Raw genomic sequence first — 19,185 nt, forward strand, 5'->3', positions numbered from 1 at the left:
TGCGTGCCAGGCCCCGTGTCACCAGTCAGCGGCAGCTTAGTTACAGCTTTACCTTCCCCTAAACGGAATTTTAAACCAGTCAATAAGAACATTAGTTAGGTAATATGCCTGAGAGACCCCTGACCTTTCCTAAAGGAAAGTAACCTTACCACAGTTAACCTGCTTTTTAAAAATTTTTTTAAAATTTTGTATTGGGGTATAGCCAGTTAACAAACAATGTTGTGATAGCCAGGTGAGCAGTGATGGGACTCAGCCACACACATACCTGTATCCATTCTCCCCCAAACCCCCTTCCCATCCAGGTTGCTGCATGAACAGGAGGTTCTTGTTGGCCATCCATCTTAAATACAGAAGTATGTACATATTCATTCCAAACCCCCTGACTATCCCTTCCCCACATCCTTACTCCCTGACAACCATAAGTTCGTTCTCTAAGCCTGTGAGTCTCTGTTTTCTAAGTTTGTTTGTGTCATTTCTTTTTAGATTCCACATAAAAGGGATGTCATATGATATTTCTCCTCCTCTGACTTACTTCACTCAGTAAGACAATCTCTAGATCCATCCATGTTGTTGCAAATGGCATTATTCCATTATTTCTAGGGGCTCAGTAATATTCTATTGTATATATGTACCACATCTTTATCCATTCCTCTGTCGGTGGACATTTAACCAACCTGCTTTCTTTTTTTGCCTGGAAGTATAATTTCCTTGTTCCTGAGATCCCTTCCACCTGAAAAAGTCTTTCATTCTGTACAGCTCTTTGGACCTCCTTTCTACCTGCTGGATTAGGGGCTGCCCAACTCAAGAATTATTGGAAAAAAGTCAATAAGAACTTTAAGATTTGATCAGTTTCATACTGTTTCTTAACGCAGGTAAGAACTTTATTGTTCCTTATTCCTCTCTCCCCGCCAACCCAGTGTTGAATGGCTGAAGGCAAGGAGGATAAAGTTGTGTTCCACTGTGCTGTGTGCTGCTCTGCTGTCACAAGCTGGCACAGACGTGTGTTAGTCGCTCAGTCGTGTCCGACTCTATGTGACCCCGTGGACTGTAACCCACCAGGCTCCTTTGTCCATGGGATTCTCCAGGAAAGAACATTGGAGTGGGTAGCCATTCCCTTCTCCAAGGGGTCTTTCCGATCCAGGAATCAAACCAGGGTCTCCTGTGGTCTTTACCATCTGAGCCACCAGGGAACAGACAGCAGGTGCATAACACACATGCAGTAAGAAGGTCAGCAGGGAGCCAGCGTCAGAGGAAGAGACAGTTACGAGACAGTCCAGGAGGCAGGCAGGGAGGCTAGATGCAGTTGTTCATCGGTAGCCCCTCTGGCCCCCTAAGTCCTTTCTTCCTTAGAAGATCCTCCTGACTTTGAGACTAGCCCACCAAGAATTCTTTCTTTCTTGATTACCAAGAAGCTGAGAACTGTGTTTAATATTTAATCCTAAAAACATAAATTAGCCCTTGAAGTTAAGCCATGTTCTTTTTTTTTTCATCCACTGCTGTGATTTTTCTATTTCAGTAGGGTACATTTGCCCCGCCCCCCCCTTTTTTATATATATATTTTTTATGTGGATCATTTTTAAAGTCTTTATTGAATTTGTTACAATATTGCCTTTTTTGGGAGGGGGGCAGTGAGGCATGTGGTATCTTAGCTTCCCCACAAGGGATCAAATCCACATTCCCTGCACTGGAAGGCACAGTCTTAACTACTGGACCGCCAGGGAAGTTCCTTGGCCCCTATTTTAAGTCTTCTTTAAGTATTTGGAAAGAAGTAAGGTACAAATGGGGGCTTCCCAGGTGGCACCAGTGGTAAAGAACCATGGACAGAGGAGCCTGGTGGGCTACAGTCCATAGGGTCACAAAGAGTTAGACATGACTGAAGCAATTTAGCACTGCATGCAAGGTATTAATTAATCATTTCGACCTTAAGTACTAAGTTCTGAAAATAGCATCAATCCAGACCGACAGGGCGCATCTTTGATGGACACCCCTCCCTCAGGTCTTGCACTGCATGATCATCACTCCTTCCACCAGCTTTGGTTTTTCACCAGGAGTTTTGTTAGAAAGTATTGCCCAGTGGGAGAGAGAGCTCTGGGCTCCGCACTGAGGGGCTGGGTCCTTGTTCTCCCACTGCTCTGGGAGCCCAGGACCCCACTAAGAGGCCACGTCTCCCCTTCTGACATTGATCAGACCCCTATTACCCCTCCCCAGCCTCCTCCCCCCACCCCTCACTTCTGGGAGTCAGAGCCTGAAGCCCCTTTCAAGGCTGCATCAGTCATAATCCACTATACCCAGATGAACTGTTCGGGTGAGGGGCTGATACAGTACCTGGTAAACTGGGTGTCACTGGGGACTGGCTCCCTGGTGGGGCCTCTCCTCTCGTTTCGCACAACCGTGAGCCCATCTTCGGATACAGTCAGCCAGGGATGGCAGGTGTGCTCATTCAGGGGGAAGTAGCTGCCTGTGAGGGGAGGAGGCACACAGAGACCCGCCCCGAGCCAATCACTCCACTGCTTTCTCCACGTTGCACTCCACACAGGCTGGGGCCTTACCACGGGTGGCCGGCATTAGCTCCCTGTCTGACACTGGTGAGCCTGGACCTTGCCCGTGATGCCCCTCGTGCTAATCATGATGGCAGTTTACATGGGTCGGGCGTTACTGGGTGTCTAGTACTGAGCTAAGCGGTTTGTTGAGTCTTATCTCATTCACATCTTACAAGTATCCAGGTGTTAGTATTTCCGTTTTGTAGAAGAGGAAACAGAGGGGCAGGGTGGTCCTATCATCAGGTGTAGATGACAGAACTCAAATTGGAACCCCAGATACGTCCCTGGTGGCTAAGACTCCACGTTCCCAATGCAGGAGGCCTGGGTTCCATCCCTGGCCAGGGAAATAGACCGCATGTGTCACAACTGAGACCCGGTGCAGTCAAATAAATAAACACTTCAAAAAACAAAATAAAAATAAACATAAGGAATAAAAATAACAACAACAACAAAAAACCCAAACCCCAAGCCCATCTGATCCCAGTGGCTGTGCTCTTCACTGGGAGGCTGTAAATACCTGCAGGTGAGCAGGCATTTCCAACCTGCTTGCCAAGGGGAATAGGAATTGAGGGAATTATTAGTGATCAGTTTGACAAAGGTTAGCAAAATCCAACTTTCAATGAGGGCAGCAGAGAGAAGGGAGGAGATTGTACAACCATCTCTGAATTATGGTTAAAACAGACCACGTAAAAAAAAAAAATGTTACAGAATGGGGATTTCCCTGGCAGTCCCTGGCTTCCAATGCAGGGCGTGCGGGTTCCCTGTCTGGATGGGGAACCAAGCGCCCACATGATGGGTGGTGCAGCCAGAAAAAATAAAGTGGCCCCCTTCTGTAAAATGGGCCCCCAGGGCTTTGATCATCCCTGAGTCCCTTCCTAGACTGATTCGCCATGTGTTCGTATTAGTAAACATTCGTCGATTTTTCCAATGAAGTCACAGCAGTACTGGGTCTGCCATGAAGGGGTAACTCTGGGTCCAGTGAGTGTGTGGTGGGGGCACAGACCTGTGGTGTGGACGGTAGCGGGCTCACTCCTTGCGCTGGGGCCGCCCACGTTGAGGGCTCTCACATAGATGGTGTAGTTCTGTCGGGGCTGCAGCTGCACCAGGCACTCGCAGGTCGGGATGCCCACAACGGACCTGGGTGAGGAGGCATGCTGACATCACCGAGGGGCTGGGGCAGACAGACCCACGCACAGCCGCTCCCCGCTGACCCCCAGCAGCGGCACAGGCAGGAGTGAGGCTCTCCTCAGTGCTCCCTCCCAACCGGGTCCCCTTTTCTCATTTTCTTGTACCCTTTCTGTCTGCGGCTCTCGCCCCTCCAAGCTCCCCACTCCGTGTCCCAGGCACCCAGCACTGCACTCAGCCTGTGTCTAACGCTGCATCAGTGGGCTGCGCATGCAGTTGAATCCAGTGTGTGTCAGCCTATCTGGCAGGGCCACAGCCTCTCTGAGGGCAGGGGCCAAGTGCCACAAGCTGAGCACAGCGCTGGGCTCACAGCAGGCTCTCAGTCTGTGTTTATGAACAAATGATCTGACTAGAGCTGATATAGAGGGGCCCTGGGGGAAACTGAATGTAGCTGCTGCCCTCATAAGAGTTTCCAGTCTAGAAGAAAGGCATTTCTCAAGCCATCACTGGAAGAAACGTAAGATGGTAACATGACAAGTTGATGGTGTATTATGGAAGGTACACTAGCTGAGAGGTGCTTTTGAGCCGAACTCTGAAGAATGACTGGGAGGTAAATGGATAAGAAAGAGAACAGAGGAGTCTCTTTCATAGAAGAAGCACGTGCAAAGGCCCTGTGGCAGGAAGAAGCACTGAAAGTACAAGGAACTATTAATAAATATGACCCATGTGGGTGAGGGAGGGTGAGCTGGTGGGGATAAGCTGGACAGGCAAAAAGGGGCCAGAGCAGTGAAGGAATTTTGTCTTCTTCAGGGATGCCATGATTCCATCTATACTAGGAGAGTAAGCACTGCCCAGGTCACCTCCGCCCCTGACCAGCCTTCTGATGACCCCCAGTGTAAAGGGTTTAAAGTATCAGCACAAGTTGCAAAGGAAATCCAAACCATTTGGGGCGGGGCTCAGACCACTGAACTCCCTTCCCTGCTCCTGAGGATCCCTAGAAGTAGATAACCCAGGTTAGCAAGCCCTGATGTGGTTGTGGACACATGAATTCTACCTGGGACAAATAGTCTGGGGGTCAGGGGGGACAGATGGCCAGGTCCCAAGCCCTGAATTTAGTGTAGAAGAATCTGTCTCTCTAACAGTTGACACCAACCCCTCCTTCTCCATTTCTCTAAAGTTGGGTTGGTGCATAGTAGGGCAGCCCCTGGACTTGGCTGCCTTTCATAAGCTCTGGACTGCCTGGTCATAATCCAGAGGCCTAGCCATAATTACTCCACTGTACACAGCTGTAGACTTGTAGGATCTGCAGGCCCTTGTGGTTCCTGAGTCCAGCCCTCTTCTAGCTGTGAAATCCTCCAGATCTCTGCCAACCAGAGGGGAACATGAGCCTCCAGACATCTGGCCACCAGGGACATGATGTTCTTTGTACATTGAATTCAATTCTCTTTCATTTCTGCTTCTCTTGGTTCTTTCTCCTCCTCAAGTTCCAGCCAGGTGGGTTTCTTGGCTCCTCCAGTGCAGGAAGCTCACTCCAGCCCTTCAGGCCTTGCCTGCATCCACTCTTCTCAGGCCTCCTCCCTTCCCATCCATCTGGTCTCAGTTCAAATGTCTACTCTCTCCAAATAAGCCTCCACCTCCACTGCATTCCCTATTTCATTGCATTTCTTTTCCCTTCATGTTACTGTCTGTCTTAAACATTTATTTTCTTGGTTTTTGTCTATTTCTCCCAACTTAGACTGTCAGTTCTGTCAGGGTGGGGAATTTGTCTCTCTGGGTCACCAGTGCCCAGGCACCGTCTGTACACTCAATACTTGTTGAATGAATAATGGGAAACCCTGGTTGGGCTAAGAAAGCAAACCTCAGGTTTACCACTTATTCACTTCTTCACTCATCTATCATTTATCTTCAATCACAATGTTTCAGTTACTTCTCATGAAACTAAGCAATCTAAAATCAAGGTTCCTGTGTTTAACTTTCTCTCCAGATGCCACACGTTTCCTAAGCTGTGTCACTGTGTTGAGGCCTCTTGTGCCTAGCCAACGCCCCTTGTGACTCACTCAGTTACACCCGAGGCCCCCGGCGTCTCTGCCTGGGTCAGCTCCACCGTGTATGAGTCCACAGGGTTCAGGTTTCCAGACTCCCAGGAGATGAGCGCAGCCTCCTCGCAGCTCCTTATCTCTTTGCTTTTTATAATGGGGGGACAAGGCGCTAAATGCAGGGGAAACGGAGAGAGGAACAACCCTCCTGTTCACATCCAGCCTCGTGCTCCAGAACACAGCACACATCACAAGCCCTCTCTTCCTACAAGAGGTTCAGTGCAATAAAAGGCAAACTCGGTGTTTCAGCCTAGACAATCATGTCCCACTCCAAATTCCTATGTTGGAACCTACTCTCCAATGTGATGATACCTGGAGTCTCCCAGAAGTGCCTCGGTCCTGAGGGTTTAAGGGGTTTATTATACAAGGAAACCCAACGAACGCTCTTGCCCAGTTCCGTCATAGGAGGACACCACAAAAAAAGGCCACTCCGAACCAGGAAGTGTCCTCCCTAGACACTGAACCTGCTGGCACCTTGATCTTGGACTTCCCAGTCTCCAGAACCACAGGAATAAATCTCTGTTGTTTATAAGCCATCCAATGTGCAGCATTCTAACAGCCCAAAGGAGCACCAGGGAATCACTTGCAGATATTTCTGGAGTGGAGGATGGCTGCACGTGTGTCTGTGAAACTGGGTCCAAGGGCAGTGCTTTATCTTCTTTTGAGACCAACTGTGAAAAAATGTCCCTGTCATATCAGGCATACAGATTTGGTGTACTAAATAAAAGGAAAGAAGTGCCAGGCTCTTCCCGTCCTTCCAAGTGACATCAAAGCCCTGCCCCCATCAAGAAAGCCGAGACTTCTGGGTCCCCTTCAGTGAAGGTCCTACGAGTGGCCCCTTACCTGTCATGTACACCGCACGCTCACTGGTGGGGCTGAGGCCGGCCCTGTTCTGAGCTGTGACCCAAAATTCATACTGCGTGTTTGGCAACAGGTTTGTCACTGAGCAGTATGTTTCTTTGACAGTCATTGTAAACTCTGGGGGAAAAAATGATAGGATTTAAAGCCTAGAACTTCCCTGGTAGTCCAGTGGTTAGGAATCTATCTGCAAATGCAGGGGACACCAATTTGATCCCTGGTCTGGGAGGATTCCATGTGCTGTGGGGCAACTCGGCTCATGTGCCACAACTACTGAGCCTGTGCTCTAGAGCCCTTGAGCCACAACAAGAGAAGCCACCACAGTGAGAAGCCTGCATACCACAACTAGAGGGCAGCCCCCACTCGCTGCAACTAGAGAAAGCCTGTGCACAGCAACAAAGACCTAGCACAGACATAAATAAATAAATGGAATTCAACCCCAAAATAGGTCAACTGGCTCCAAGTTCATTGCACTATAATCTATTTTCCCTGAGGTAGATTCAGAACTGGCTACCAATCCCCGTCGGCTGTGTATGCATGCCCCTCTGCAATGAGACTCTGCTGACCCTTCCATTGAGAGGACTGGTCTTTCCCATTATCCATTGCAGCTGGGCTTAACCACGTGACTTTCTTTGGCCAACGGGACCACTTCAAACATGGTGCAAGAGAGGTTTGGGCAGTGCTGGAGCACGGGCGCCTTGTCCTCTTCCTGCCAGGAATGCTTCCACTTCCATGGAACGACCTGGACCAGCCTCCTGAAGAATGTGATCAGGATGTGAACAGAGGCCCCCAGCATTGCAGCGGATGCCCTAGGCATAACAGCAAGGCCATCCTAGCCTGTCCAGACCCACCCAAGCTGGTCCAGACTAGAACTATCTAGTTCATAGAATTATAATAAATTCTATCTAATTCATAGAATTGGATATAGTTTATAATAAAACTATCCAATTCATAGAATTATAATAAATAGTAAATGTAATTTTAAAAGTTGAAGTATCATTGATTTACAATATTAGTTTCAGGTATACAACACAGTGATTCAATATTTCTATAGATCATATTCCAGTTAGAGTTATCATAAAATATTGTATATATTCCCTGTGCTGTACAATATTGCCTTGTAGTTTATTTATTTTACACATAGTAGTTTGTACCTCTTAATTCCCTACTACTATCCTGCCCCTCGAAACAAATGAATGAACATAAAATTTGTTATTTTTAGCTTATATGTTGGGTATATGTGTGTGTCGGGGGGTGTTGTTACACAGAAAAAGCTAACTGATACACCTCTAAACATGCCCAGACTCTTAAGGCAGTGACAGGTCATTAATCCACTCTCTGATATCAGTTCCTTTATAACAAAGTGCTCATTGAAAATATCTTTACTAGGATGTCCCCAGCAGTCTGGTTGTTAAGACTTCACCTTCCAATGCAAGGGGTGCAGGTTCAATTCCACATGCCTCAAGGCCAAAAAACCAAAACATGAAACAGAAATAATTAACTCAATAAAGACTTTAAAAATATGTGATCAGGATATTAAAAAAAAAAAAGATCTTTATCAATCACCAGGACAAAGCCCCCGAACAATGGCATTTTCTGCAGAGGGTGCCAACAGGGCTGATTTGTGGCAAAAACTGCTATGAATCAGATCTGACTTTCTGGTCCTCAATCTCCCCTCCCATGCCCTCTTTAGTCCTTATTCTCTCCCTCATCATGGACTAAAGTTACCTTTCTCAAGGACTCCCGTTCCTTCCTAACCCCTGGGCAGACAAATCATCCTCACCTTTGGCATTTGGAAACCCTCTATCTGCATGAATTGGTACAAGGGGAAGAGCTCCAGGCAGGGTGCCTGTGGACTCAATTCTCATTCCGGTTCTGCCATAACTTACGGTGTCCCCACGCGTCTGCTCATCTCTCTCTAGGTCATCCATAAGATGGAGGTCTCTGAATCCCTTTCCCACAGTCTTGCTCTGACCCCATGCACACAGAACAGGCCCGGCCAGGCCCTGATCCTTCAGATGCTCAGCTGGAGCTCCTTTGCTGTCTGGCCCCCTTCTCAACAGGAGACTGGCTTATCTACAAAGAGGGGGCATCTCCCTCAGCCCTAACCCTGAGCCAGCCAGCTCCACTGCCCTGGGAAGAGGATGGGCTGAGGGCTGCATGCAGTGGAGGCCAGGGCCTTTCCACCTAGGAATGTGGGTCAGATTAGCAGCAGCCCTTCCAGGCTGCAGAGCCCTCCTCAGCCCCTTGGGGGTCTGCACACTAACCTCTCCCTCAGGTTCTCCCAACACAGGGGGACCTCAAGGAAAGCCCAGCCACCCTTGCATGCCAGGACCTGCTAGAACCCAGCTAGTCCCACTGGGCCTCCTCGAGGAGGGGTGTCCCCATGCGTCCTGCACATGGTGCAGCTAGAGACCCATCATCCCCAGGACAACCCCAATCTGATGGCTGTGGATACACTCCATGTATCTGAGCCCTGTAATTCTCCCCAGCCAGGCCCCAACTTGTCTTCCCAGCCCTTCCTGCCATGCTCACCTGCCTGCACGACATCCTGGAAGGAGCTAGGTGTGCAGATTCACCCCATCGCCACCTCCCCAGGGCCCATGCTGGAGCTTGTTTCTGCTCCTGGCAGACCGCACCTGTTTGCTCCTTCCCAGGCGAGCCATCCTGCACTGGCCGGTAGGACAGCTGATAGCTCTCCACGGTGTCATCGGAGTACAAGCTCCAGCACACTCGGACTGAGGAACCCGTGGCTGAGTTAGGGGCCTGTGGGTTTATCACTGGAGCAGAAGGAGCTAGAAGAGGAAAAGGGAGGAAAACAAAGACAAGTAAGGAGCCATCAGTTAGAGGCCCCAGATGGGAACGGCTGCTTTTACAGGACAATTCATCCCTCAAAGCATGCCATGGGCTTCAGAGATGGGACAGGCAGCCCGGCTGGCCAGGGCGGGAGGCCAGACCCCTCAACCAGGAGCCTCAGTAAGAACCGGTTGTGTCCATCTTGCTCTGACCAACCCACACGAGCTGGGGGAGGCGGGGTTGCTGACAGCGGCTCAGGCTGGGGTGTTTGCAAGTCCTGCCCGAGGGAGCGATGGGTCCTTGGACTCCACCACACCATCCAAAGGGGCAGGATGGCCAGGACCACAGCACCACCACCCTCAGTCCTACAGTGAACAGAGGAGGGAAAGAGCCTGCAACAACTGGCTCCTTCATTATGATTTCATTACGATGAGAGATGATTAGGTTTGGAAACACTGTGCTTTTTCAGAACCAACTTTTTTTTTTTTGGACTGCACTGTCTTCGTTTTGGCATGGGGGCTTCTCTAGTTGTGGCGTGCAGGCTCCAGAGCACATGGGCTCCGTAGTTCAGAATCAAACTTGTGTCCTCTGCATTGGAGGTGGAGTTTTAAATTATTTATTTATTTATGGCTGTGTTGGTCTTTGTTGCGGCACAGGCTTTTCCCTAGCTGTGGCGAGTGCTTGGGCTATTCTCACTGCAGTGGCTTCTCTTATTGTGGCGCACAGGCTCTAGGGCACACTGGCTTCAGCAGTTGCAGCACGTGGGCTCCATAGTTATGTATTCTGGGCTCTGGAGCACAGGCTCAGTAGTTGTGGGGCATGGGCTTAGTTGCTCTGTGGCATGTGGGATCTTCTTGACCCAAGGATCGAACCTGTGCTTCTTGCATTGGCAGGCGGATTCTTGACCGCTGAGCAACCAGAGAAGCCCTGGAAGGCGGATGCTTAACCAGGGGCTCACAAGGGAAGTCCCCAGAACCAACTTCTTTCGAGTCCATCCACTGAGTTAATACTTTTCTTCTCTGTGGGTTAATAATTCTTCCTACCCCACCCCCACACACATCCAAGAAGCATGCCTTGTCTGTCTTCCGTAATTCTTCACCCATGGCAGCATCTCCTTCCATCCGGGGCTTTCAAGAACATCCTTATTTTCAAATGCTGAAATTGTTCAGACCAGGTAGGACTTCATGGAATGTACTCAGCTTTTCCTTGCTGGTTAGGGGGTGGAAGGCCCCTCACATGACAAAAGTGAGAAGAAGAGAAAGAACCTGATCCTCACATGATGTAGCTCAGGATGCACAGCAGATACCCTGTTATACCCTGCAAAGAAGAGTCCCCTCCGGGGAGGCAGTAAGAAGAGGGATGGCCCTGGATACAGGCTGGGGGCTGATGATCTGCCTGGGACCCGGACACAGGAGGGTGAGGAGAAACCACCACTACGTGTCTCAAGCACTGACTTAGGCAATAGTGCCTTTCCTTCCAAATGACTGGGTCTGATTATTTGGTTAATACCGTCCTGAGACCATCTAAAGGACTTCACAGCTCAGCGAAATCTCTCCTCAATCTGGGGAGTCTAAGAATGGCCTCCAAGACGCCAATTAAGGATGTTCACTGCAGTATGGTTTATAAGGACAGAAAACCTAGAAGCATCCTGGCACCAACAGTTGAGGATTAAGGTATACAGCCATTAAAATGATGTCGCAGAAGAATTTATCAGTGAGAATTAAGTCCATAGATTAAGGTATAGAGCCATTAAAATGATGTCAGAGAAAAATTTATCAGTACAAAATAATATTCATCACAAATATTTCGCTAGGGAAAAAAAAGCGGATTATATGATTTCATTTTTATTAAAAAAAAACAACACTTGTGTAAAGGAAAAACCTAGGACTTCCCTGGTGGTTCAATGGTTGTGAATCTGCTTGTCAGTTTAGGGGACATGGGTTTGATCCGTGGTTCAGGAAGATTCCACACGCTGTAGGGCACCTAGGCCCATGTGCCACAACTACTAAGCCCATGCTCTAGAGCCCATGAATCTGTGCTCCACAAAAGAAGCCACTGCAACAAGAAGCCTGTGCACTGCAACTAGAGAATAGCCCCTGCTTGCTGCCGCTACAGAAAGCCTGCACGCAGCAATGAAGACCCAGCGCAGCCAAAAATTAATTTTTTAAAAGACTGTAAAAAAGTCTTTTGAAGAAGGAAAACCTAAAATGATAATATAAAACATTTTTCATAACATTGTTGGGTGTTGCTGGATGAGAAAGGAAAGATGATATTAAATTCTAGTATCAGTCTTAAAAAATGAGTTCTCACAATAAGATTTTTAAGAGCTACCTGGCACCATGTGACATGCTATACATACATTACTTATTTATTTCTCACCATGTCCTCATGAGTCATTGTTATGTCCATTTTACCAAGGAAACCAAGGCTCAGAAAGGTTAGGTGAGTTGTCTAGGGTCACACAGGTAGGAAGTAGCAGGGCTGGGATTCTCGCCAGCTCCACAGGATTCCAAAATCCGTCTCTTAATCCTATGCTAAAAACAACCACTTGAGAGGGACATAAATACAACATTCAAGGAAATAAACTTCGGGACACTTGTTTGGAGTAAGATAGGCTGATGGGGGCCGGATGCTGGCCCCCAGGAGAGGGAGCGGGGTATTTACCCCAGGAAGGCCAACCTCTGTTTTCACCCTTACAAGCCATAAAGACAAAAACAGGAAGCTCATGCAGCTGGTGGAGGAAAATGCCTGTTTCTAGATCTTTACGATTTTTTTTTAGCCATCAAAGTTTTCAACTCAAAGCTCAGGGAAATTGGCGTCAAGTATGCACCCAGGTGAGACACGCACCTGGGATGGTGTTAATGGAGCTCATCAGCTTCTCCACATCAGAGAAATCCAAGGTCTGGTCTTCAAAGTCAGGCTGCGCTGAGATCTCCACGTCTGTTTTTGTTTGCAGGAATTTTCCGAGTCTATCGGTATAAAAAGACACACTAACAAGAATGGAGGGATACTCTTCCCCAGGGTCACTAGTGAGCAGCAATGAGGGCCTCTTTACTGAACTATTTTTTTTAAATAATCATTTTATTTTTGGCCGCACCAGGTGGCATGTGGGATCTTAGTTCCCCAACCAGGAATCGAATGAAGCTGTACCCCCTGCATTGGAAATGTGGAGTCTTAACCATTGGACCTGCCATGGAAGTCCCCAGCTGAACTCTTATTTCCTTATTTTAAAATGCTGCGGGCGGCCTTCTGGCCTATGCTTCAGTGACTGACCTATGAAGTCACTGGAGGGGATAGGTGTGGGTGGTTTACACCTTTGAGGAGACAAGGGGTAGGGTCATGTCAGAGGGTGGGGGTCTGGGGGATGTGGGCCAAAAAGCCCCAGATCCACACCTTCTGGAAGATCCTTAGATGCTGACCTGGGAGCTCCCACCTCCACACCACCCCAGGACCCAGAGACACGCAACCTCTCCACACGGTCAAGTACCCTCAAGTTGATGAGCATGAACTGGGGCTCTGGGTCTTCTGCACCTGCTCCCAGCTGTCACAGGGTTTGTAAGGAGCAGAGGCAGAATTTGAAACCATGCCTATCTTTTGCCAAAGCTTATGCTCTTAACCCTGACATTATTAAACTTCACTGTTTGTGTTGCTTTACAGACATTGTCTGATTTTATTCCCACAAAGTTATCCCTGTTTGTCAGTAAGGAAGGTGAGTCCTAGACTGGTTGGACTTGCCCAAGGTCATGGGGGTATCAGGATTTAAATTCCTGTCTGACTCCATAATGTGCATGCTTTCTGCAGCACACAGTCTGGGTCCTGGCTTAGCTGGGGGACGCTGGGGACACTCTGACTTTTTTGCTTTTTGACCACGTGGCATGTGGGATCATAGTTCCCCTAACAGGGCTCGACCCACGTCCCCTGCAGTGGAAGCGTGGAGTCTTAATCACTGGACCACCAGGGAAGTCCCACTCTCTGGATCTCTGTTACTCCTGGTGAAAGCAGGGGCTCGGGGAAACCCCACCCCGGCTTGAAGGCTGAGTCTCACCATATGCTCCCTTCCAGCTCTGAGATTCTAAGATTTAGTACCAGAGGGTCCTTGTGGTCCCACACTGTCATTCCAAAGCCAGTGCTATTTACTCTTAGGGGCAGACACAAAAGCTGAACCTGGGAGCATACAACCAAGGGGAACTGATACCTAGTCAGGTATCTAGAGGTAAAAGGAACAGAAAAAGAAAATACACGTGAGAACAAAAGTATTACCTGTCAGCCATAGCCACAGCATCCTAAAGAGGAGGAGAAAGAGAAAAAAATATTAAACTGATTTTGGAAATAAATTTCTTTTTCAAACTATATAATAATATAAATGTATCTTAAAACTTGGAAGTTAGTAGAAGAGAAAAATCAGCCACGTCCACACCCTAAACAAAAATGACTCTTATGATGCCTATGCAGTTTCTTCCCATTAACATGACGTGAGCATGTTTCCAGGTGACAAATGGTCTTGGGGATCATCAATTTGAAAGACTGCATCTTGGTTCATTGAATGGGAACTCCATCATTTACTCTATTGTTGTACATTTTGGTTGTTTCTAATTTCTCACTACTATAAATAACAGAGAAGACATACTCATATATCTCACTTTCTCCACATTCTAGATTATGTCTGTGAGCTACAGTGATACTGTGGACAAATTGGTTCAAAAGGTCTGAGTGTTGAGAGCTCTGACGGTGGCTGCCAACCTGCTGTTCAGCTTCCATCACACACCCTGCCCTCACCCCAGGCATGGCAGGAGGGAGGGGCTGTGGGGCTTGGAGGACCACTATGGGCATGGCCAATGAAAAGGGCATATTTGGCAACTAGGAAGCTCTGGAGGCTAGGGGCCCCTCCCTCACATCCTGGATCCCACGTCTGCCCCATATTCCTGTGGGACCCTAAAGAAAGGAGACCCCAGCTCTGTCTGGGATTGAAATTCCCAGTCTGGCTGCATGGGGACTTGGGAGTCAGATTGAGGAGGATTTTAAGGACTTTTTTTGCATGTCTGAACTTATGAACTAAGATGTCTAATGGCGGCACTTGTAACTGAGAAACAGGAGGTACCTTTCTAGCCTGGACATCTTTCTCCCCCGACCTCTGAGAGATCATCTGAGATGGACAGAAAAGTCCCAGAGTCCTGTTTTTGCCCCACTCCACGGTGAGAGCACCTATCTCTGGGTAACCAGGACAGAGGAAGACAGACTCTGGTGTTTAGCTGAGCAGTGGTGGAGGGGAGGGTCAGCTGTGTACGAGCCTGCTTGGCTACCCACGGTGAAGCTGTGCAGCGAGATGGGGGATGTGTTGTCATGGTTACACATCCAGTGGAATCAGATGGATGCTGACCATGAAAGTCGGTTCCAACCCCTCCAGGCAGAGAGGGGACAATCTAACCTACTCTGGCCATGACTGTCATTCCAGTTCATTATTTCATTTCACTTCATTACTGACCTTTATGAAATCAACCTTCTCTTCGTGACACATCTCCTCTATTGTTTCCATCAGCTCTTTGCAGGTGTCAAGATTTTCTCCACAGTTGACCAGCTGTCCATACAAGGCTTCCAGCTTCTCTTTCTTTTTCTCCCCTAGAGCTTGTATTTTTTCTTCATATTTTTGAGAAAGTATTTCCAAGATCTCGTTGTAATGAGACTCAAAGTTTTGTTCTTGTCTTCCAAAATTCTCCTGTAAGATATAGTTGATCTTAGCTGTCATTTCAGTGCATGTATGTTGACTACAGAGAGTCATTTGGGGCATGAAAATGTATCTACTCAGAGATGTTTTGGTCCCTCCCTGTTAATCTTATTGTCTCTTGTCAGGATGCTGAGGTGGACAAAGGTGGAATTAGGACCAGGAGTCTCCAGCTAGAACCCCAGGGATAATCTTAACAAGGAGTATTGCTTTCTTTGCTGGTGGCATTTTACAATCCTCTTTCCCATACCCCACCCACCTCTGGTGTAGCCACTGCCCATCACCATGACAACCGACCCAGAAGATTATCATGATTATCATTACCGTAATGAGTCTGCCACTGGAACTCTGGACCTTAACATGAAGACGTCTGCCCTGGAAGAGTTGTACCTAACTTGCTTTCCCTCTTGAGCTCTCAACATCTCATGACACTCACCTCCGCTCCTTGATGGTTGAATTATACAAACATCAGGATCACATAGATCCTCATAACAACCAAGAAAAAGATGCAGGGGGAGGGGAATAACCCAGGTGGTGCTGCCTAATAGATCAGAAAAAGCAGGAAGACAGTGAGAGGGCTGTGCCAGTATTTAATCCTAGAATGCAATGAATGGGAAATATTAATTAAACTTTATCAACTCCTGGTCCCCCTTAGACTGGAAACCCAGGACAGCTCTGCAGGTTCAGGGCGTATTTACTCTTATCAATCACTCAGGGAGTATTTACTGAGTATTGACTGTGTATGTAAGACTTGCTCAGAATGCTGGAAGAGAGGGAGAAGCGGCAGGTGACCCCCACCAGTGCTGCGTGTAAAGGAAGAGGTCAGAGTCCTCACAGAGGGTGGAGACACTGTGAACTGAGAGCAGCGGGCAGCACGGAGTGTAGGCGCTTTTTCCTGGCTGCCGTACACTTACCCTCCTATCACCCCCCCACCCAATGCTTAGATGTGGAAGGGCTGGTCCCTTCCCTGTGTCTTCCATAGGAAATTAGTGCAACAGCTCCCCTCCCTTTTAAGACTGGGGGTGAGGAGGGAAGTCTAGCTTCATGGGAAAGGAACCCAGGGCTTAGTTCATTCACACAAGATGCTCCCATTGATGCAATCTGAGGCTACATTAACAGAGGTAGAGCACCCACATGAAGGGAGGGGACATAGGAAGTCCTCTGGTCCCATTCCGGGCTACTTCATCCTGATGGCTAGGGTTGTGTGCTGGTGTCGAGCAGTAGATGATACACCACTAGGCACACCCAGGGAACTGTGACATGTTTGGTGACAGGCACAGAAACTTATTGGCCGTGTGAGAAACAGGTACCATCTAAGGAAAAGAAGACATCAGTGAAACGATGGGTGTCTTGCAATGTCTGTTTGGCTGGCCCATGAAAGAGTCCTAACTTATAGTGTGAGTGGAGACATGAAGATACTGAAGACCCAGCCCATGAGAGCTAACAGTTCAGTAAGGAATGCTGCCAGGTAATTGGTTCCACAGGTTTATGCCCCTGTGCTACAGGAAGGCAGAAGAGGGCTGAGGGGACAGGAGCTGCGTCAACACCATCCATTCCAAGAAGCAGGTTCCCTGATTCACACCAGACGCAGCTGCCGACTCAGCCACTCGCGCTGCATTATCCGATGGGGGCACCGAGAGTGCTCTTACCTCCACGGTGACGAAAACCTCTTCTAAGTGACTTGCAAAGTTTTCCATCTCAATAATTTGCTTTTCCAACTTGTACATATTTTTGTGAATTTCATCCTGTCAAATAGAGGATCCCAAGAAGGCATTAACAGTGTGTTTTCTTTTTCTCTTTCGTAGAAGGCACTTTAGATTCATCCCCCGCCTACATACTTGAGGTACAAATACAATCTCAACAGAAAGAAGACCTAAGCAGACCTACTTACCTTGGCGCTCTCCAGGGCTTTACTGAGCGGGGTCACCTCATGCTGCTTGTGTTCATCCTGATCCTTCTCTGATGCTCTTATTGGAGTTTTGCAAGTGACACAGAAGACGTCAGCCTCTTCTTCCTCGTCCTCCTCCTCTGGGATGACATAGCACTCATACTCCTCGCTGGCACGGCCGTGGCTGTACCTATAGGCTTCCCGCAAGTCCTGGCACTGGCCTACTGAGCCCCACCCCATGAAGCCCAGGTCCTCACCCTGAGCCGCCTCACCAGTAAGTCTCCAGTCTCTCTGCTCACTCCCCATCATCATATAAGAAGGATATTCTGAAACCTCTATTCTGGGTGTGCTTTCCTCAATAAACTCATCCCCTAATTCGTGATCATCTTCAAGCCCATAGAGATGGACAAGTTCATCCACTTCCTCTCCAAGGTCTCTCTGAGCCTTCCCTTTCACACCCCCTCTCATGGGCTCATGGGTCATTTCAGCTTGGACACCTTCTCTTCTCATCCGAGTACTCTCTTCTGGGAAGATCTGCAGTCTGTCTTCAGAGTCATACAGATCCATGTGATAGAAGCGGAAATCCTTAGAAGCAGCAGACCTGCCCAGCCCTGGTGCCTCCCCAGCTCTCTCCTCCATCACAGCTCCAGGCAGCGCCTCTGTACAAGGAGGACTCTTCCTGGACAGTCCTAAGTGGATCTCCTGGGTCCTAGAACACAAAACCCCATTTCTGAGAAGATCGTTGCAGCAGATGGTTATTTCATTGGGCTCAACTCATTCACATTAAAAAAAAAATCTCATCTGAGCATCTCAGTTGTAGTTTCACTTTAAACAATCTGTTAGGAAAGGTTTGCTTTCTGCAGGAGGATGGACTTCCTGAAGCTCCGATACTTTGGCCACCTGATGCCAAGAGCTGACTCATTGGAAAAGACCCTGATGCTGGGAAAGATTGAGGGCAGGAGGAGAAGGCGGCGACAGAGAATGAGATGGTTGGATGGCATCACTGACTCAATGGAGGTGAGTTTGAGCAAACTCTGGGGAATAATGAAGGACAGGGAAGCCTGGCACGATACAGTCCATGAGGTTGCAAAGAGTCAGACACGACTGAGCAACTATACAGTGACAACAAAGCTTAAAAGAGACAGGAGAAATTATGAACTAAAATATAAATTGGGGGCTTCCCTGGGTGGCTCAGTGGTAGAATGCCAATGCAGGAGACACGGGTTCAATACCTGATCCTGGAAGATCCCGCATGCTGCATAGCAACTGAGCCCGTGTGAGCCCGTGATCACAATTACTGAAGCCTGAGTGCGCTAGAGCCCATGATCCGAGAAGCCCGTGCATCACAATTAGAGAGTAGCCCCTACTTGCTGCAACTAGAGAAAGCCTGCACAGCAATGAAGAAACAGCATAGCCAAAAATAAATAAATAATTAAATAATTAAAAAAAAAACAACTAACTAAGCAGCTCAGTTGCAGTTTCACTTTAAACAATCTGTAAAGAAAGGTTTGCTTTCTACAGGACTATGGGCTTCTAAAGCTTAAAAGAGACAGGAGAAAAAAAAAAAGAGAGAGACAGGAGAAATTATGAAAAAAACAAACAAACCATAAATTGATTTGATTAACAAATGATCTCTATACATTTAAAAACCTAAAAAATCCCAAAAGGCAATATAATAGGAAGTGCTTCAGGCAATTATTATTAAATAAATTATGTAAATTAATTGAAAAGAAAAATCTCAGTAGTAAGGAATAGTCACAAAATAATTTCCCTTGCATATACTGTTACCTATACAAAACCATTTGGAAAACAGTTCATCCTTATGAGTAACAGGGGCTTCCCCAATGATTCAGTGGGTAAACAATCCACCTGTAATGCAGGAGACACAGCAGATGTAGGAGAATTGAGTTTGATCCCTGGGTCGGGAATATCCCCTGGAGGAGGAAATGGCAACCCACTCCTGTATTCTTGCCTGGAAAAATCCCATGAACAGAGGAGCCTGGTGGGCTGCAAAGCGTCAGACATGACTGAGCACATAAACTCATGTATGAATAATAGAGAATAAACATGTAGACGATGTTTTGGCTTTCAAACCCCAAGACTAGGGAAGGGTCTATGAAGTGAATACTCTTACATGTTGTTGGTTAGAATGTACACAGTCCC

The 19,185-nt window shown here is 47.8% G+C and overlaps 1 protein-coding gene across 1 annotated transcript in view; it reads right to left on the bottom strand.

Moving 5' to 3' along the window:
- FSD2 (fibronectin type III and SPRY domain containing 2) overlaps positions 1 to 19,185 on the bottom strand; it is a 36,811-nt gene that overhangs the window by 3,731 nt on the left and 13,895 nt on the right. Inside the window, exons 3-12 of the mRNA XM_043921477.1 lie at positions 17,026 to 17,731; positions 16,784 to 16,879; positions 14,898 to 15,128; positions 13,676 to 13,698; positions 12,263 to 12,384; positions 9,259 to 9,414; positions 6,605 to 6,739; positions 5,723 to 5,873; positions 3,544 to 3,677; positions 2,326 to 2,458 (exon numbers count right to left, since the gene is read on the bottom strand). Of these exons, the coding sequence (XP_043777412.1) occupies positions 2,326 to 2,458; positions 3,544 to 3,677; positions 5,723 to 5,873; positions 6,605 to 6,739; positions 9,259 to 9,414; positions 12,263 to 12,384; positions 13,676 to 13,698; positions 14,898 to 15,128; positions 16,784 to 16,879; positions 17,026 to 17,661 (1,817 nt within the window). The 5' untranslated portion in view covers positions 17,662 to 17,731. The remainder of the gene's footprint in view (positions 1 to 2,325; positions 2,459 to 3,543; positions 3,678 to 5,722; positions 5,874 to 6,604; positions 6,740 to 9,258; positions 9,415 to 12,262; positions 12,385 to 13,675; positions 13,699 to 14,897; positions 15,129 to 16,783; positions 16,880 to 17,025; positions 17,732 to 19,185) is intronic.

The sequence above is a fragment of the Cervus elaphus genome, chromosome 13, assembly GCF_910594005.1.
Source record: "Cervus elaphus chromosome 13, mCerEla1.1, whole genome shotgun sequence".
In the NCBI taxonomy this organism is placed as follows: Eukaryota; Metazoa; Chordata; class Mammalia; order Artiodactyla; family Cervidae; genus Cervus; species Cervus elaphus.